This window comes from Pelodiscus sinensis, chromosome 19 (genome assembly GCF_049634645.1).
Source record: "Pelodiscus sinensis isolate JC-2024 chromosome 19, ASM4963464v1, whole genome shotgun sequence".
NCBI classification, from domain to species: Eukaryota; Metazoa; Chordata; order Testudines; family Trionychidae; genus Pelodiscus; species Pelodiscus sinensis.
The window spans coordinates 12093288-12110759 of record NC_134729.1 but is presented as its reverse complement, the minus strand read 5'-3'; the positions used below and the strand labels follow the sequence as shown (position 1 = coordinate 12110759).

At 54.7% G+C, this 17472-nt stretch overlaps 1 protein-coding gene across 1 annotated transcript in view; it reads right to left on the bottom strand.

The window, feature by feature from the left end:
• Positions 1–7566: 7566 nt before the first annotated feature.
• Positions 7567–17472, bottom strand: part of LOC102452901 (A.superbus venom factor 1) — a 63924-nt gene continuing 54018 nt past the window's right edge. The window contains exons 34-40 of the mRNA XM_075902305.1: positions 16469–16558; positions 14980–15085; positions 13433–13522; positions 11483–11569; positions 10510–10596; positions 9159–9294; positions 7567–7865 (exon numbers count right to left, since the gene is read on the bottom strand). Of these exons, the coding sequence (XP_075758420.1) occupies positions 7724–7865; positions 9159–9294; positions 10510–10596; positions 11483–11569; positions 13433–13522; positions 14980–15085; positions 16469–16558 (738 nt within the window). The 3' untranslated portion in view covers positions 7567–7723. The remainder of the gene's footprint in view (positions 7866–9158; positions 9295–10509; positions 10597–11482; positions 11570–13432; positions 13523–14979; positions 15086–16468; positions 16559–17472) is intronic.

The following is a 17472-nucleotide window of genomic DNA, read 5'->3' as shown; positions in this document are numbered from 1 at the left end:
CTGCCTGACCCTGAAGGGGAGACATTAGCTTTGGGCAGGGGCCAAGCGGGCTTAGACGGGGCAGGGCCATTGGTGGAAGGGGTGGGACTGGGGTTTGCCTCGCTAAGCCAGGCATTCACCTACTACACATGACAAAAATTTCACAGTCACCATTACCCTCCTGGTCAGGTGATTAGGAGAATTTTCCTCCTGTTATGCTCTTGCTCGAGCACAGGACTTTTATCAACAGATCGGCCACTGTCAGCACACAGGATACTGGGCTAGATGGACCTTTGTTTGACCTAGTCTGGCCGTTCCTATGTTCCCCAGCAGTATGACCTATTCTGCCATTCCCACACAATTTCTATCCTGAGGGTATGGGGCCCTACTGGATAGCAATAAAGTTTCTGGAATGCCTATTAAATCTAGATCATCATTTGATACCAGGAACTCATTGTCACCCATCTTGGCATCTAGAAATCTTGAACTCACATACAAATACATTTTAAAAAGTGTCAGTTTTTACTTTTCTGCCTTCAGGTGATGGAATTGAACTCCTTTTGGTTCTCTACACTTCCTAGCTGTACTGATTAGGGACGTACGTGTGTCATTTGTGAATACGGCTTCCTGGCTGGGGGCTTAGAATCTGACTGGAAGAGACCTCAGGAGTCATTGAGTCCAGCCCCCTGCTCAAAGCAGGACCAACCCCAACTCAATCATCCCAGCCAGGGCTCTGTCAAGCCAGGACTTAAAAACCTCTAGGGATGGAGATTCCATCCCCTCCCTAGGGAACCCATCCCAGTGCTTCCCCACCCACCTAGGGAAATGGATTTCCCCTTAGTATCAAACCTAGACCTCCCCCACTGCAAACTGAAATCGTTGCTCCTCATTCTGCCATCTGTCACCACTGAGAACAGCCTCTCTCCATCCTCTCTGGACCACTCCTCCAGGGAGTTGAAGGCTGCTCTCAAATCCCCCCTCACTCTTCTCTTCTGCAGACTCTCCTGATAAGTCCTGTGCCCCATCCTACTAATCATTTTTGTTACCCTCCATAGGTGCCTCTCCAACATATCCACATCTGTTCTGTGGCGGGGGGTCCAACACGGGACGCAACACAAAATACGTCCTCACTGGTGCTGAATAAAGGGGAATAATCTCTTCCCTAGATCTGCTGGCAATGCTCCCACCAATGCACCCCAATCTGCCATTAGACACTGTTGATTCATATCCAGCTTCTGTAACCGCCAGGTCATTTTCTGCCGAGCTGCTGCTTAGCCAGTCAGTCCCCAGCCTGTAGCCGTGCTTGGGATTCTTCCGTCACAAAAGCTGGACTCAGCACTTGTCCTTGTTGAACCTCATTAGATTTCTTTTGGCCCAACCCTCTGATTGTCTAGGTCACTCTGTACCTGATCCTGACCCTCCAGTGTAGCTACCTCTCTCCTAGCTTAGTGTCACCCGTGAACTTGCTGAGGGAGCAACCCCTCCTTTCCTCCAGGCCATGAATAAAGATGCTGAACAAAACCAGCCCCAGAACCCGCCTCGGGCTCTCTGCTTGATACCAGTTGCCAGCTAACCATTGAGCAATTGATCACTATCACGTGACAGCAGGTTTCCAGTAAACCACCCCCTTTCCAATAAGCTGTTTGTTTTTCCAGCATTGACCTCGCTGTTTGGAAGGGATCTGTTCCCGGACAGTCTCCAAAACATGCAAATTGCAAAAGATTGGACTAGGGTCTCATCGGCCTTGGCTCCATCATTCCGGTTGGCCCCAGAAGTCTCGGGTCCGTTTTATGTCACTCCCCCCACTCCCACCCAAACAGGCCTTTCCGAGTTCCCTGGGATCGGGTGATCAAGGGGTAAGCAAGTCATGACTGCTGGAGTCCCTGCCGCTGGGTTAGTCTTGTAGGAGGAGGGACCTGAATGCTCCTGACCCTGCCTTGCACCTGCGTTCCACCCCTGCTGATCCTGTTGGGTGGATTATGGACTCTGATGAAGGCCGAGATTGTTGAGTTTGGGCTATTTCCAGAAATCTCCTGGGTGACTGTTTGAGCCCCACACTTACCGCTCTTGGTTTTCTTTCTTCTTCTTTTAAATTCTGGGTTAGCTATAAAACCACAAAAGGCCTGATTTTTCCAGGGATGGGGAGGAAGCTTCCATTTGAGGAGGCTACTCTCCTGCCTAGATGCTTCCAACTGAGGTCACACCCTCGCTGGCTGCTCTCAGAGCTCGGGGGCCGAAGGTGGGGACAACGCACAGGCCGGGGGGATGAGTGCTTGAACACGGTTGATATCCCCTCAGAACAACAGTGCAGCCTCTGGCTAGTCCTCACGGGCCTCCTCCCAGCCCAGGGATACACGGGACTGGATTGGGGTATTGGATTGTCACAAGAAGGTGCACTCTAGTGCCTGCCCACACTGGCCATAACATCTCATCCAGTTACCCCTGTCCCTGAACCCCCTAACTTGCTTCAGAGGGGGAGCCGAGTGAGTTTATAACAGGAAAAACTTAAAAAGCAACAAATAGTCCTGCAGCACCTTAGACACGAACAAAACATGTCGATGGCATCCTGAGCTTTCGTGGGCACAGCCCACTACTTCTGATGAATGGAATTTAAGGGGTCCAGCGTTCAAATACATAGCACAGAGATGGGATGGCGGGGTGGGGGGAGTGAAAGAAAAAGAAGGAAAAAAAGGGAGAAAGAAAGTCAATCAGAGGCTATGTCTACATTGCAGGCTTTTGCTGAGAGACAGTTTGCTAATGAAGCGCTCATTAGCATATTCTCTGCCTGAAGCTTTTTGCACAAGAGGTTTTCGCGCAAAAACAAGCGGTGTAGGCGTATCAGTTTTGCACAAAAACTCAATTTTGCGCGAGATCTGAATACCTCCTCTTTTGAGGCTGCTTTGAAGTACCCCCTTCTTCCTGCCTCTATCTGATAGAGGCAGCAAGGGTGGGGGGAGTGACGAGTCAACTATCCTGTCGACTATCCGATCAGCATTTGCTAATCGGATAGTCGAGTCGTCGACTAGTCCTTCACATCCCTAGTCTACACTACCCACCTTATGAGAGTCACTCTCCTGGTAATCATATAGGGTATGTCTACACTACAGAGTTAGTTCGAACTAACTTAGTTCGAATTAGTTAATTCGAACTAAGCTAATTCGAACTAACGCGTCTAGAACTAAAAACTAGTTCGAATTAGCGTTTTGCTAATTCGAACTAGCATGTCCACACTGAGTGGACCCTGAACCGGGGTTAAGGATGGCCGGAAGCAGTGCCGGCAGGGCATCAGAGGAGGACTTAGAGCGTGGAGATGCTCTCTCAGGCTAGCCGAGGGCTGCGCTTAAAGGGACCCGACCCCCACCCCGGACAGACAGTTCTCAGGGGTGCCCTGCTTGAAAACCAGTCCTGGCTTGGAGTGCCCGGAGTGCCCACACTGGGCACATCACAGCACTCAGCCATCAGCCCGGCTGCACTTGCCGCAGGCTGCCATCTGGGGAGAGGAGGCAATTGGGGGGCTGCAGGAGAGCTTCCACCCCCAGAAGCCCGCAGAGCCAGCCCAGTCCTCCCCATCGGGGGCTCGTACCCCATTCCTCCCTCACCTCCTTCCACTTATCCTTCCCTAGCCCCCCTTCCTGATGTACAAAATAAAGATAATGTTTCTTCCAACATTGACTCTGTCTTTATTGAACAAAACTGGGGGAGACTGGGAAAAGGAGCTGGGAGAGGGGAAGAGAAAGGCTGGGAGAGGGGAGGGCAACTAACATGATCAGGGGTTGGGAACAGGTCCCAGATGAAGAAAGGCTACAGAGACTGGGACTGTTTAGCTTAGAAAAGAGGAGATGGAGCGGGGACAGGATAGAGGTCTCTAAAAGCAGGGGTTGGGTGGAGAGTGATGTGGAGAGGGTGCATTCAGAAAAGTTCTTCATGAGTTCCCATAAAGAAGGACTAGAGGACACCAAAGGAAAGGAATGGGTAGCAGGCTTCAAACTAGTAAGAGAAAGTTGTTCTTCCCAAAGCAAATAGTTAACCTGTGGAACTCCTTGCTGCAGGAGGCTGTGAAGGCTACAACTAGAACAGAGTTTAAAGGGAAATGAGATCAAGTCATGGAGGTTGGGTCCATGGAGTAGTCTTAGCCAGGGGGTAGGAGTGGTGTCCCTGACCAAAGTTTTTGAACCCTGTTAAAGTCCTGGTCTTCACAACATCCTCTGGCAAGGAGTTCCACAGGTTGACTGTGTGCTGAGCAAAGAAAAACTTTCTTTTGTTTTAACCCTTCTACCTATTCATTGTATTTGGTGATTCCTAGTTCTTAGGTTATGGGAACAAGTAAATAACTTTTCCTTATTCACTTTTGCCACACCAGTCATGATTTTATAGACCTCTGTCCTATCCCCCCTTAGTCTCCTCTTTTCTAAGCTGCAAAGTCCAAATCTCTCTTCATATGGGACCCATTCCATAACCCTCATCATGTTTTATACCCTTTTCTGAACCTTTTCCAATGCCAATATACCTTTTATGAGACGAGGCAACCACATCGGTACGCAGTATTCAAGAGGTGGGCGCACCATGGTTTTATATAGAGGTGATAAGATAATGTCTGTCTTATTCTCTAGGCTTTTTTTTCACTAACAGAGCTGTTGATGTGGTCAAGAGCTATTTGTGCTCACGGGGCAGTACGTGGCCAGAATTCTGTAACACACCCAGCCAGGCTGGCTGGCCAGGAATCGTGTGGACATGAGGTGGGGTGAGCTGCCTCTTGGTTAGGGAAGGACAAAGCTTTCCCGGCATCGCCACCCCTGCTGTGCTCAGACCCTGCGCTCCGGCGGCCTGGCTTGCAGCGGGTTCCGACTGGAAGCTCTTTGGGGTGGGGCCTGGGTTTGTCCGCACAGCCTTTCGCAAGGGGGGGTGGCTCTAGTCGGTTACTGGAGCTGCTGGGGGCGCTGCGCCAATCAAAGTGAAGAAAGGGATCCCTGTGTAGCGCCCCCTCTCCACCTGGTTACCTTCTTTTAAAGCCAATCTCTTTTCAGGTTTGGATGGATAGGTCTGGGTTCTTCTGGATCCTGCCACCCACTCAATTTTATTCTTTCTGATTGATGTACTTGGCGGTGCCTCCACCCCCCTCACTCCTTCCTAGCAGGGTCACCAGGGCAGCTTGGGAGGAAAATTCTAGCCTAGGATAATCCCCACGTATTTGCCAGATAGTTGGAGACTCCCAGAAAATAACACAAACACATACACTATAATAAACACAATTATAACAGAACAGGGTAAAACACTATTTTCAGGGTCACCGGTGCCCAGCAACTGTGAGGTTAGTGTCCCGTTGGTACGCGTACTCTGTTGGGGCCCTTGATGACTGTTGACCACACAATCCTTCTCTGCAGTGGGGCTGACTAGGTCCAGTACAGCCCAAAGGACTCACACATGGGAGAAGGCAATAAATCCCTCCACAGGTTTAATGTGCTGCAGGTAATAAAATCCCCAAACAAATTCCCTGACTTACTAACTAAAAATGGGTGCACTCACACACTCCATGAATGACCTCAGGTGACTCAGTCTCTGCAAAGGGCTGCTCTCTTCTCACAGGGATCCTCTTCAGGCAGGAATCAGGCTGCTTCGGTCCCAGAATTTCCCCTCCCCGTGAAGGGGTGCAGGGCTCAAGGTGCAGGCCACACAACTGCACCAAAATTCAAACTATAGCCTCCCAGCACTCAAACCCACCCAGCAGGCAGCAGCCCTGAACCTGCTGCTAGAGCGGAGCTGACCATGCGGTGACTGTCTCACCCAGGGAGCTGGAGCCAACTCAGCCTGGCTGGGGAAGCCTCCCAGCAAACTCCACAACTGGGAATCAACAGGGGAGACATAAACCCAGCAGGGATCCTGCCTTCAGGTCCCTAGAAGCCAGTTCTATGGGGAACCTGCAAGCAGGCCTGGGGCTTACTAGCTCCCACACAGCCCCTTGCCCTGCTGGCTCCAGATTCCCCTCAACAATGGTCTCTCCTTCCCCCTGAGAGGGGCATCTCACCCCCATGGGTTGTGGGGCAGACTCTGGCCCTGGTAGGGAGGGGGAGCCAAGGCAAACTCAGAGCCTCTCCCTGAGCTGCCAGCAGACAAGGCCCCTGGAATCCAAGCAATCTCCTTGGGGGTTACACCTGTGGAAAGTGCACCCAGGGCACGAGGGGAGGGGGAATCAAAGCAGGGCAGCTTCTGAGAGCTGCCCCCTTGCCAGCTTGGGTTCAGGGCTGCCAGTGGGGGAGGGGATGACGAGAAAGGGGGCATCTGCTCTGGGGCTGGCGATCTCAAAGGGCCCTGGCGTAGATGACTTGTGGTAGCACTCAAGAGGTGCTCCGCCCTCCCCCGTGCCTTTGTCAAAATCCTGATTGCTAAATGGGATCACCCTGCTTGCCTCCTCGCTGTTCCTCTAGGTAGACCTCCCCGTGTAACTGCCACCAGGTGGATTGAACCTGCAGCGCTTAGTGCAGGAGCCTCTACAGCTGGAGCTATGAAGCCAGCTGGCTTACCACTTGGGCTGTAGAGCTCCCTTGTGCGTATCTCCCGCTGTAAGTGGTTACGTGCCACCACATGGGACAATGGCCATGCACCCCTGCCCTCCGCAGGCACCAGACAGATCCACCATGCACACCTCGCCCCCCTAATCTAGTCTAAGGGGCACCCGTGACCCTAATACAGGGGATACCCTCTGGACCGGACCACTCCCAAACCAGGGAATCTGGCAGACCAGGGGAGGTCTATGCCGGTCTCTCCGTTGCCACCAGCTGTGGGGCCTACTCCAGTGGCAGCAGGAGAGCCAGCATTGACCAAGCGGCGGTTGGGAGGCAACACTTGGGGAAAGACGTGGGTGGCTGGGGAGCCCCGTGGCTGGAGGCTGGGAGCGCAGCCCTGCGAGAGTATACCACGTCCCATGGGCCATGGCAGCCGGGCTGCCCTTCCGGCCCCCACCGCTGGCTGCGGGGCTGCCTCCAGGCATGGGCAGCAGACTGGCGGGTCATATAGGCAAGGGAAGGCGTTGCCTTCCTAAAACTGCCTATACTGGCCAGCCATGCAGGAGGGGTTGGAGCCATGCCCCAGGACTCGCTGGCAGCCAGGGAAGGCAGGGACTACGTCACGCAGCAGCCCTGGTCCTCAGCTGGGGTAGGGTAGGACTTGGCTGGAAGGGCGGAAGCTTGTGAAGGGGCGTGGTCTTGAGGAAAGGGGTGTGGCTTCGGGCAGAAGGGGTGGGGCTTCCCCAGTTGGACCTTTTCCCACTGCCCATGACTCCAGGTCCGTGGCTGCAGGGCATGACAGCTCCCTGCCTCTTCCCCCTCGCGTCACCCTCCGCTCCTCCCTCTCTGAGTGCCACGAACGAGCTATTTGCCACGCTCCGGGAGGGCGGGGGTGGAGTTGCTGAGCACGGGGCCCCGGCTTTGCCCCATGAATGCTCCAGCCCAGGAGCGCCCCCGGGGATGCCGGACCCCAGACGGTGCTGGATGATGCGTATGGACCGCAGCGGTCGCACCGGTAGCTAGTTACCTGTAAAGCGCCATTGCAGACGATGCATTGATTGGTAAAAAGCCACACTGCAGGCCCGGGTAAGAAATCAGCCTTTTATATATATAGAAACAACAGGAAGAAAAGAGAGGGAGACCCCCTCCCCCAGAAGACAGGGCTAGTAGCATTGGGACTCGGCAGGGAGGTCTCTCCTCCTGACGGTGAGGCTGCGTCTCAGCTGGGCAAGCCGGCTCCGCGCTTAGGTGGGGCAGCCGAACATGGTCATGGCCTCGGAGAACTCGAGGAATTGCTGGCAGAGGCTCTGGAAATCCGGCTCCTGGCATTCGTCCTCGTTGGGCCACTTCTCGATCCAGGTGTCCTTGCCGATGATGTAGGTGAGCCTGGAATGGACGGGCCGAAGGGGGAGCGATGAGGCACAACAAGCGCCCGAGTTGCCTCAGTTCCTCAAGGGCCGCCGGGTTGGCCTATGGGCCTCCCAAAAGCTCCTCCCCGAGCCCCCTCCTGCTTCTCATCACTTCCCCCTGGCCACAGCCCCTGCAGGCTGCTCCTCTTCCCAAAGGGGGCAGGTTCTGGGGCCAGCCTGTGGCCTGGGACTTGGGGCATCCGGGGTCTTCCAGTAGTGGGGCTCCTTGCTGCTCTGGGAGCTCTTGAGGTGCTAGGGCCACAGCGGCTCCGGGGCTGGAGCTCCCCTGGCTGCAGCGCCCAGCACTCTGGTACTGGGGCACTGGGGTGGGCTGGCCAGAGCGGCCCTGAGCTGAGGCAGGGGAGCCGGCAGCCACAGTGGCAGGCTTGAGACTCCGGTGGGTGTGGGGGGTGACAGAGTAGGGACCTGGCCCCAGGCAGACGGGCAGGGCTGGGGGCTCGTCCATGCCTAAGGGCCACATCTGATTTACACAGACCCAGTGGGTCGCCGCCCCTCTCAGCAGGCCCACCACAGACAAAGAAACTACAGATCCCAGCATGCAATGCTCCATCTATAGCAATGGGAAGGAACTTTCCGCCTCCGCATGCTGCATTTTTGGGGACGAAGCACATTTTTAAGGTGAGACCCTAATGAATTGTATTTCCATCCAGTCGGAATCTAAGCGATTAAGGAACAACTGGGGCTGGACGCAGGGAGCTTGAAATTGCACTGTATGTGTGAAATGCGCTGGTGAATCAGTCAGGTAGGTCCTGTGAGGCATGGGTAGTCCAGGGTTAAACTACCAGAAACTTCCAGCAACTTCCCTTGACTACTTTGGAGAGGTCACCTTGGGCCAGTCAGCAGGAGGCAGGTGCCTTAGTATCTTTGAGGACCTGGACTGTACCTGTGCCTCAGTTTACCCAACCATGAAATAAGGGTAATAATGCTGCCCATTGTGAGAAGAAATACAGTCAGGGTAGGTCTATTTAAACACACCCGTTATTTCAAAATATAAGGGCTGTGTTGAAATAGCGCGTTGTTTTGAAATTCGGCGCAGTGCAGACAGGCCAAATTTCGAAATAAGCTGTTTCGATACAACATGCCGTTTGTGTAGTGCAAATGGCATATCTTATTTCAAGGGTAGAGTGCTGTGGGGACGCACCCTCAGTGTCGCGAGACTCTCAGAAACGACGGCCTGGTAGATATGTAAAGCAGCGACGGTAATTAGTTAAGGGAATGATACTGACTGACGAAGGGTGAGGTTACTTACTCCGATTTCCTGGGCCACAAGTCAGTGCTAAGACCCCAGATCAAGTAGTCTTTGTTAACCTCCAGACTCAGGGACTTCCTGCATTTCTCATGGCTGATGAACGGGCGGGTTTTTCCGAGTGGATTTTCATCAGTCCCTGAAGTGGGGGTGGGGAGGGTTTAAAAAAAAGGTCCCAGTCAGAACAGAGCGAGGAGGAGACAGCCCGAAAGGAGCCGAAAGGGAGACTCCTTGGTGTTCTCTTAAAATTTCAGGACAAATTCAGCCCCAGCGCGATTCCTACGATAGTGCTGAAGCTGTAGCTCGTTATTTCACAGAGGAAGGAGAGTCTGAGGGCTGTGACACTGGGCCAGGCCTCAAGTTTTCAGGCTTCTGCTTTTTTCTCCCCAGACTCCTTGTGTGACCTCGTACAAGTCACTTGATCGCTCCGCGACTCAGTTCCCCACCTGCGAAATGGGGCTAATAAACCCACCCGGTGACAAGTGCTCCCAGTAAGCTGAGCACTTGGGTGGCCACCCAGGAGAGATTCCAATGCCACCCAGCTGATTTACAGAGCACCCACAGCCAGCAGCAGGTGGTTCTCCTGGTGGTGCACATCCACCCATGCCTTGGCACACTGAACAAAATTTATTCCACACACAGATGGCAAAAAAAAAAAATAGAGGGACCATTGACGGTGTCTAGACTGTGATCTCTTCAGGGCAGGTGCTGTAGCAGTGTCTGTCCATCGCTTAGCACAAGGGGACTCTAGTCTCATTCGAACAATCAGTCAAACAATCGTATCAGCTCCCAGCAGGGAGGCTGCTTTGGGCTCATTGGATCCCGGCTTACGTGGTTTTTATATCGGCGTACAGAAGTCAGCCCGGAGGCAGCAAGACTCTGCCTCACCAATGGCAGCCCAGGCGGGGCTCTTGACCCCCACAATGGCCAACATTGCTCTGGTTGAAACGCCCGTGGGAGGCAGAAGAGGGGGTGTTCCCTTCCCTCTGCCCCGTACCCTCATCTCCACAAACAGGGCGGAGCCTCGGAAAAGGGGTGGGGCGGGGCCTTGGGGAAGGGGCGGGGCCTCGGGGAAGGGGCAGGAAAGGAGGCAGGGCAAGGGTATTTGGGTTTGAGGTATCTCCTGGATTGATCTTATGCTTAACGAGGTTGGAGACCACTCCCCTAGGCCCTCCTCTGTCTGACTGACATGGCTGTTGTATAGGCCTTTATACCAAAGGCCACTCTAAGGGTATGTCTACACTACCCCCCTAGTTCGAACTAGGGGGGTAGTGTAGACATACCCAAAGAAATCTCACCCTGATTTTGCTGCGAGGGCCGCATGTTTCTCGGAGCCCAGAAGGGCGGCTCTTACCTGCTTTAATGATTTGCAAAATTTCCATGATGTAGCTGTCATAGCCATCCTTCGATTCAGACGTTCGGACCAGCCTGGTTTTATACACTTAAAAAAAAAAGGAAAACACCAGCTGAAGGCCTCCAGTACTTTTCCCTAGGGAAGTCAGTGTGTGATCGACTCGCGAAACTGGCTGTGAGAAGGAGGGCCCCCTGGGGAAGGCAGGAGCTGGGTACCAGGTTCATTTCTCTGCTCCGCCACAGACTTGCAGTGTGACCTTGAGCAAGTCATTTAGTTGCTCGGTACCTCAGTTTCCCCTTTAAGGTATAACCGAACGCCTCACAGGACGTTGTGAGGATGAACACATTAAAGATTGTGAGGTGCTCAGACACAGGGAAAATGGGCGGGGGGGGGGGGAGTAGATAAATACTTAAGATTAAATTAACTCTCAGACTGTCCTCTAATCTGATTAGTTTCCAGGAGTTTGGGTCCCCAAAGCTAATCAGGTTTCTGCCCCCAGCATATCCAGACCTAAGAACATAGGAACAGCCAGACTGGGTCAGGCCAAAGGTCCATCAATCCCAGTGTCCTGTCTGCCGACAGTGGCCAATTCCAGATGCCCCAGAGGGAGGAAACACAACAGGGAATCCTCACATGATGCCTCCCCTGTCACCCATTTCCAGACAAACAGAGGCTAGGGACACCATTCCGACCCATCCTGGCTAATAGCCACTGATGGACCCAACCTCCATGAATCTATCTAGCTCTTTTTTGAACCCTGTTAAAGTCCTGGTCTTCACAACATCCTCTGGCAAGGAGTTCCCCAGGTTGACTGTGCGCTGAGTGACGAAAATCTTCCTTTTGTTTGTTTTCAACAGTCGTGACCCCAGATTCAGCCACAGATGCAAACTTTACAATCCGGAGGGGATTCTGAAGCCCCTCTCTGCCCTCTCCTCATGGAAAAACACTTGACCGCGCCAAACCGCAGATTTACCATAATCCACTCCAGGTTCACAGGCTTCCTCTATTCGCTTGTTCAGGTTGATGGGACCCTCGATCTTCTGCTGCATGAAGCAGTTTTCTACGGGGAAGGAAGAGGGCGCCGAGAACCGCAAAGAGAGACTTTCATCAGACCACTGTTTCATCTCCGTTATTACCGACCCCCTGTGTGACTCCTGGGACTGGTGAGCAGTGCTCACCCAGACAGTGAAAGCCTCACCCCCTCGCACGAGGGAGCAGCCGTGAAAAGTGAAACCACCAGGATCAGACAAAGGACTCAGTGGATGTCACCGAGAACACTCACAACAGAGCATAAATCACATGGTCATCCCAGATAACTTCCCTGTGGCAGCTCCAGTCGGCACTGCTGACGGGGCCGTTAAAAGGCTGGTCGGTGGCACAGCCGGGTGCCAGGGCTAAGACAGGCTCCCTGCCTGCCTTGGGTCTGCACAGATCCTGGAAGCGGCTGCCAGTTTCCTGGAGCCTCTAGGCACAGGGAGGCTCTCTCCATGAGCTGCCCTCTCACTCGCAGGTCCCGCCCCCATAGCTCCCATTGGTCGCGGTTCCCAGCCAATGGGAGCTGTGGAGGAGGCACAAGGACACGTAGGGGCTGCAGGGAACTGGCAGCCCCTTCCTGGGAGCCACAGTAAGTGATGCCGGGACCTTGCACTCCCATCCCCCTCCCACACTAACCCAGAGTCCCCTCCCGTCCCCAGCCTCCTCCTGGAGTCTGCACCCCTCATCCCCCCATGTCCCAACCCCTGTCCCAGCCTTGAGCTACCTCCTGCACCCCCAGCCCTTCACGCCCCACCCCAGAGCCTGACCGCCTTGCCCGCAGTCCGAGCCCCTGGCTCAGCCCGGAGCCCTCTCCTGGCATCCTGAGCCTCATTTCTGGAGCCCGCACCCCCAGCTGGAGTCCTCAGCTCCCCCCTCCCGCCACACACTCCAAGCCCCTGCCCAAGCCCAGTGACAGGGCTGAGAATGAGGGAGGGCAAGAGAGGGAGGGAGGGAGAATGGAGCAAGCAGGACGCAGGGCCTCGGAGAAGGGGTGGGGCCTGGGGGCAGGAAGTGGGGCGGGAGGGTGCAATTAGCAAGGGGGTGCACTTCCACCCTCACCTCGAGGATCTGTGGGTGCCTGGGCAGGAGAGGACCCAGCTATTTTAACCGACGTTCTGTCCCCGCCCGCCCAGGCCACGTTCCGACCACTGAACATAGGATGTTTCCACATGTTGCATAGGAGCATCGCCACGGCAATGGCTGGAAACCCAGCAACTCCTGCATCCATGCATCCTACCCCTCCCTTCCTCCTGCATCCTGAGGGGCCATGGGGGAGGAAGTGACTTTTCCAGCACCTGCTCCCGCTTTGCCCCCCTCCCCGGCCGGCGAGCGGCAGGCAGCTGACCTGCGAGTGGCAGGCGGGGCTGCCTTTGGGGAAGGGAGGAGAGGCCCGCAGGGGAAGGGAGGGGGTCGGGGAGGATGAACAGCTGTGTGGAGGCCGACTCTGAAGGGGCGAAGGACTTCAGGCTGGGAAGGTGGGTCCCTGGGGGGGTCCAACCTGCTCCCAGCCCCATTCCAGCCCCGCTGAATTGTACTCCCTGGTCTGAGCTGAGACCCTGCAGTGTCCTCTCTTGCCTCCCCTCTCCAGGCAGGCATGAGTTTACATGGGGGGTGCATTCCCCACAGATTTCCACATGCTACACCTCTGCCCTGGTCCCACTGTTCCTGTACGGGGTTGCGGTAGCAGGGACTCAGCTGGCTCTGAGTCAGAGTTCTAGGCTGGGGGACAGACTCCGCTACCGGGAGCCTATATCTGGAATCGGCCCACCGAGAAGGAAGACCTGGATCAGCTTCTGACGGGGCAGATGCTGGGGGGCGGGGCGGGCGTGGGACTGCGCGTTTGCTGGGAGCCCTGACCCGCGAGGGAAGCCGGCCGGACATGCCTCACCTTCAGCACACCGGCAGATGTCCCCGTGACAGATCTTACTGAGGAGCCCGCTCTGCTTGGATGGGTGGTAGAACCTGGTGCACCGGTCATCTGGAGACAGATCAGAGACACGGCTCATTCCCCCTCCCGCAGAACGACCGCTTAGGGCCCAAGGAGACAGCCCGGAAGCCCTTACGCAAATCTCGCTGGGGAAGGGGGGAGCCGTCTGTGGGGGCCCCCTTTCTTAGCGAGAGGAAACCACCCTCCTGAAACAATGGCCAGGGGCTTGATCGAGACACCTGCTTACCCACACTAGCAGCCAGTTCCCCCCGGTGGTAAAAGGGGTAAGTATCACCAGTAGCTGCAGGCTCACCTCGTTATTGGCCTACCTCTGTCTGGGTGCATTAAGGCGAGGGAGGTATTCCTAGAGCAGGGGGAGCTGGGAGGCGGGGAGGAAGTCAGACCAGGAATCCTGCTCTGGCCTTCGAGTCTCAGGGTGCGTCTACACTGCACCGTTATTTCGAGCTAACGGGCGTTATTTTGAACTTAGGATGCGCGCGTCTGCACAGCCATTCCGTTAGTCCGAAATCATTTTCGAAATCGTGGGCGGCTTCTTCCGAAATCTGGAAACCTCATTCCACGAGGAACAACGCCTCTTCCGAAACCACCATTTCGAAAGAAGGCCTGTGTAGACGCTCCACTGCTGCTATTTCGAAAAAGCCCCTCCCCAGTTACTCCTCCCCAGTGCCTCCTGGGGCTGTAAATCGACATAGCACGTCTACACTAAGGGAGCCTGCCTCGGACTCATTTTGAGGTTTCCCTACAGTATAGACGCGCTATTTCGACATAAGCTGTTTCGGAAGAACTCTTCCAGAATAGCTTGTTTCAAAATAGCCGTGTGGTGTAGACGTAGCCTATTACTCCTCAGCCCTGTGTTCTAATCCAGTGGTTCTCAGCCAAGGGGGCATGTTCCCCAGGGGTATGCAGAGGTCTTCTCGCAGTTCATCAACTCACGTAGATATTTACCTGGTTTTACAACAGGCTCTGAAGCCCTGCAGCAGGACAGAGATCCTGGGGGGTGGGGGGTGTCTCGCAGTAGGAGCAGGGTCAAAATGCAACCAACAATGCAGGGAGCGGGTGGGGGGCGGGAGTGGATGTTGTGGCGTGGGATGGGACCAGGGTCAATAAATAGTCCCCCTTCACCGCCAACAGCTTGGTATTGGTATTGGTATTGGTATTGGCGTGTCTCTTTTGTGTAAGCAACTAGCTTTTCAGTGGGGTGAAACGTGGGGGTACGCGAGACAAATCGGACAGTCAAGGGCGGGCAAGGGAGCGTGAGAGCCAATTCACATTCAGGACACCTGGGTCCTTTTTCTAGGGGCAGGCAGGGACTGTTCTGAGCTGGCAATCTGCTCCTAGCTGTGCTACTGGCTGTCTCTAGGGCAAGTCTCTTAAGATCTACTCTGTAAGCCGGCAAAACAGGTACGTGAGCACTTCATCCAAGGCCCACAAGAGGCTCTGACCCCATGTAACCCAGCCCCCCGGTGCCTTGAGCGGTGCAGTGTTACCTATGCTGTAATAGTCATAGACTGTGACGGACGCCGGCTGAATGAGACCCACTTCGAAAAACTGGTGCGCTTTGAACTGCAAGCATTCATCCTCCCGGTGAGAAACCTGGGGGGGAAAGTACCAGGGGGCTTAAGCTGAAGGGTGGCTGCTGGAAAAGAACAAAGCAAAGGAGACGGTGGGGAAAAAGCGGGGAGAGTAGGCGAGGGAGGCGGAGGAAAGCCGAGCGAGGGCAGTGAAAGGAGAAAAGAAGCGAATGACCCGAGAAGCAAATTCAGCTTTAGTGTAAAAAGATGCTGCATTTCCCACTAACGTCAATGGGCCTACATCCGTACACACTGGCTGCATCTAGACTGGCAAGTTTTGCGGAAAAACCTGCCAGCTGTCTACACTGGCCGCTTGAAAATGCGCAAGAACACTGACGATCTAATGTAAGATTGTCAGTGTTCTTGCGCAAATACTATGATGCTCCCGTTCGGGAAAAAGCCCTCTTGCGCAAATGTATTTGCGCAAGAGGGCCAGTGTAGGGCTTTTGCGCAAAAAAGCCCCGATGGCAAAAATGGCGATCAGGGCTTTCTTGCGCAAAACTGCGTCTAGATTGGCACGGACGCTTTTCCGCAAAAAGTGCTTTTGCGCAAAAGCGTCCGTGCCAATCTAGACGCTCTTTTCCGAAAAAACTTTTCCGTTAAAAGCATTTGCGGAAAATCATGCCAGTCTAGACGCAGCCACCAGCTGTGGAACTGGCCCGTTCAATTGCTCCTAATGGAAAGCCTGAATTTGGGCCAGTGAGTCAAATTTGGCCTCCTGCTGAATCCTATGGAAGGCTGACGGACCCTGGTCATCAACAGGAGAGCCTGAACCTGTGACTTTAGGGGCTAAAGCCAGGTGTCTCTGCTGCATGAGCTAAAAGCCCACTGGCTGTAAAGCAGACTTGGCGGTGGTCTCGGTGCCTCTGGGTTTCACATAAAACACTAGAACTGGAAGGAACAAGAGATCTTCAAATCCAGTGTCCCCCTGCCCTCATTTCAGGACCAAGCACCATCTAGATCATCCCTGACAGGTGTCTGTCCAACCTGCTCTTAAATATCTCCGGAGATGGAGATTCCACAACCTCCCTAGGCAACTTATTCCGGTGTTTAACACCCTGACAGTTGGGAAGTTTTTCCTAATGTCCAACCTAAACCTCCCTTGCTGCAGTTTAAGCCCATTGCTTCTTGTCCTATCCTCAGTGGCCAAGGAGGACAATTTTTCTCCCTCCTCTTTGTAACCCCTTTTGGATACTTGAAAACCGCTATCCTGTCCCCTCTCCTTCTTCTCTTTTCCAAATTAAACAAGCCCACGTCTTTCAGTCTCCCCTCATAGCTCATGTGTTCTAGACCTTGCATCATTTTTGTTGCTCTTCTCCTGGGCGTATGTGGGAGGGCAGTTTGGACTCAGCCGGAGCCCTTGAAATGACCCCAGGGTCAGGGAAAGCCTTTGTCGAGCTTTTACCTTGTCCAGATAGATGATGAGGTTGCCTCTGTCGGATGGGGCTTTGTCGATGTCAAACTTGGACATGTACTTGTCGACCCCTTCGGAAAGCTAAATGTCAACAAGGAAAAGCAAGAGACATCATGGGTAAGGCAGCGTCTCTGCCACAGTCCTGCAGCTGCCGCAAGAGGGGAGGGAAAAACCCATCTCACTAGTGACTCAGCCGCACCATGCTTGGGAGAGCGTCTCCCACAACATGGCTGCCTGGAGGAAACCAGCCTGCCCTTTACGCCACAGCCGGGTAGCCAGGCTTTTGAGTGGAGCACCTGGAGAAACGGGATGCTGGGGGCTCCGGTCGGCACTGCTGAGCAGGCCACAGAATGTCTGGTTGGTGGCACGCCGGGGCTAAGGCAGGCTCCCTGCCTGCCCTGGCTCCACATAGCTCCTGGAAACAGCTGGCATGTCCAGCTCCTAAGCACAGGGGCACCCTGAACCCCCCCCCCCCATTTGTGGCCCCCAACCCTGAGCCCACACCCCCAGCCGGAGCCCTGACCCCCTGCCACGTCCCAACACCCCCACCCCTCACCCCGTGAAAGTCAGCGAGGGTTGGGGAAAGCAAGAGAGGGAGGGAGGGGACAGGGTCTCAGGGAAGGGGCGAGGCAGGAATGGGGCCAGGTTTCAGTTCTGGGTGAGGCGAAAGTTGGTGTCTCTGTGCACAGCAGCGTGCCAGGACTCCGGCTGACATGGCCCCGCTTTTCGTGCTAACGGTCCCACGTTCAGTGACCGACCGTGGTGCACAGGAGAGGCCGGGCACAAGCGATTTTCTTTTATTTTCATCACGGGTGCAGCAAGGCCAGAGACGCCGGGCTCTGACCCGCCCAATGGAGATGAGATTCCATCTCCGGCATGGAGCGAATTGGTTGCAGTTTCCTAAAGCTGTTACCAATTCTTAGAGCCGTCGGGGCTCCCTTCGGGTTTAACCCTTGGGCCTCGCTATTCCCTGCTGCACTGGATCTTCTCATCGG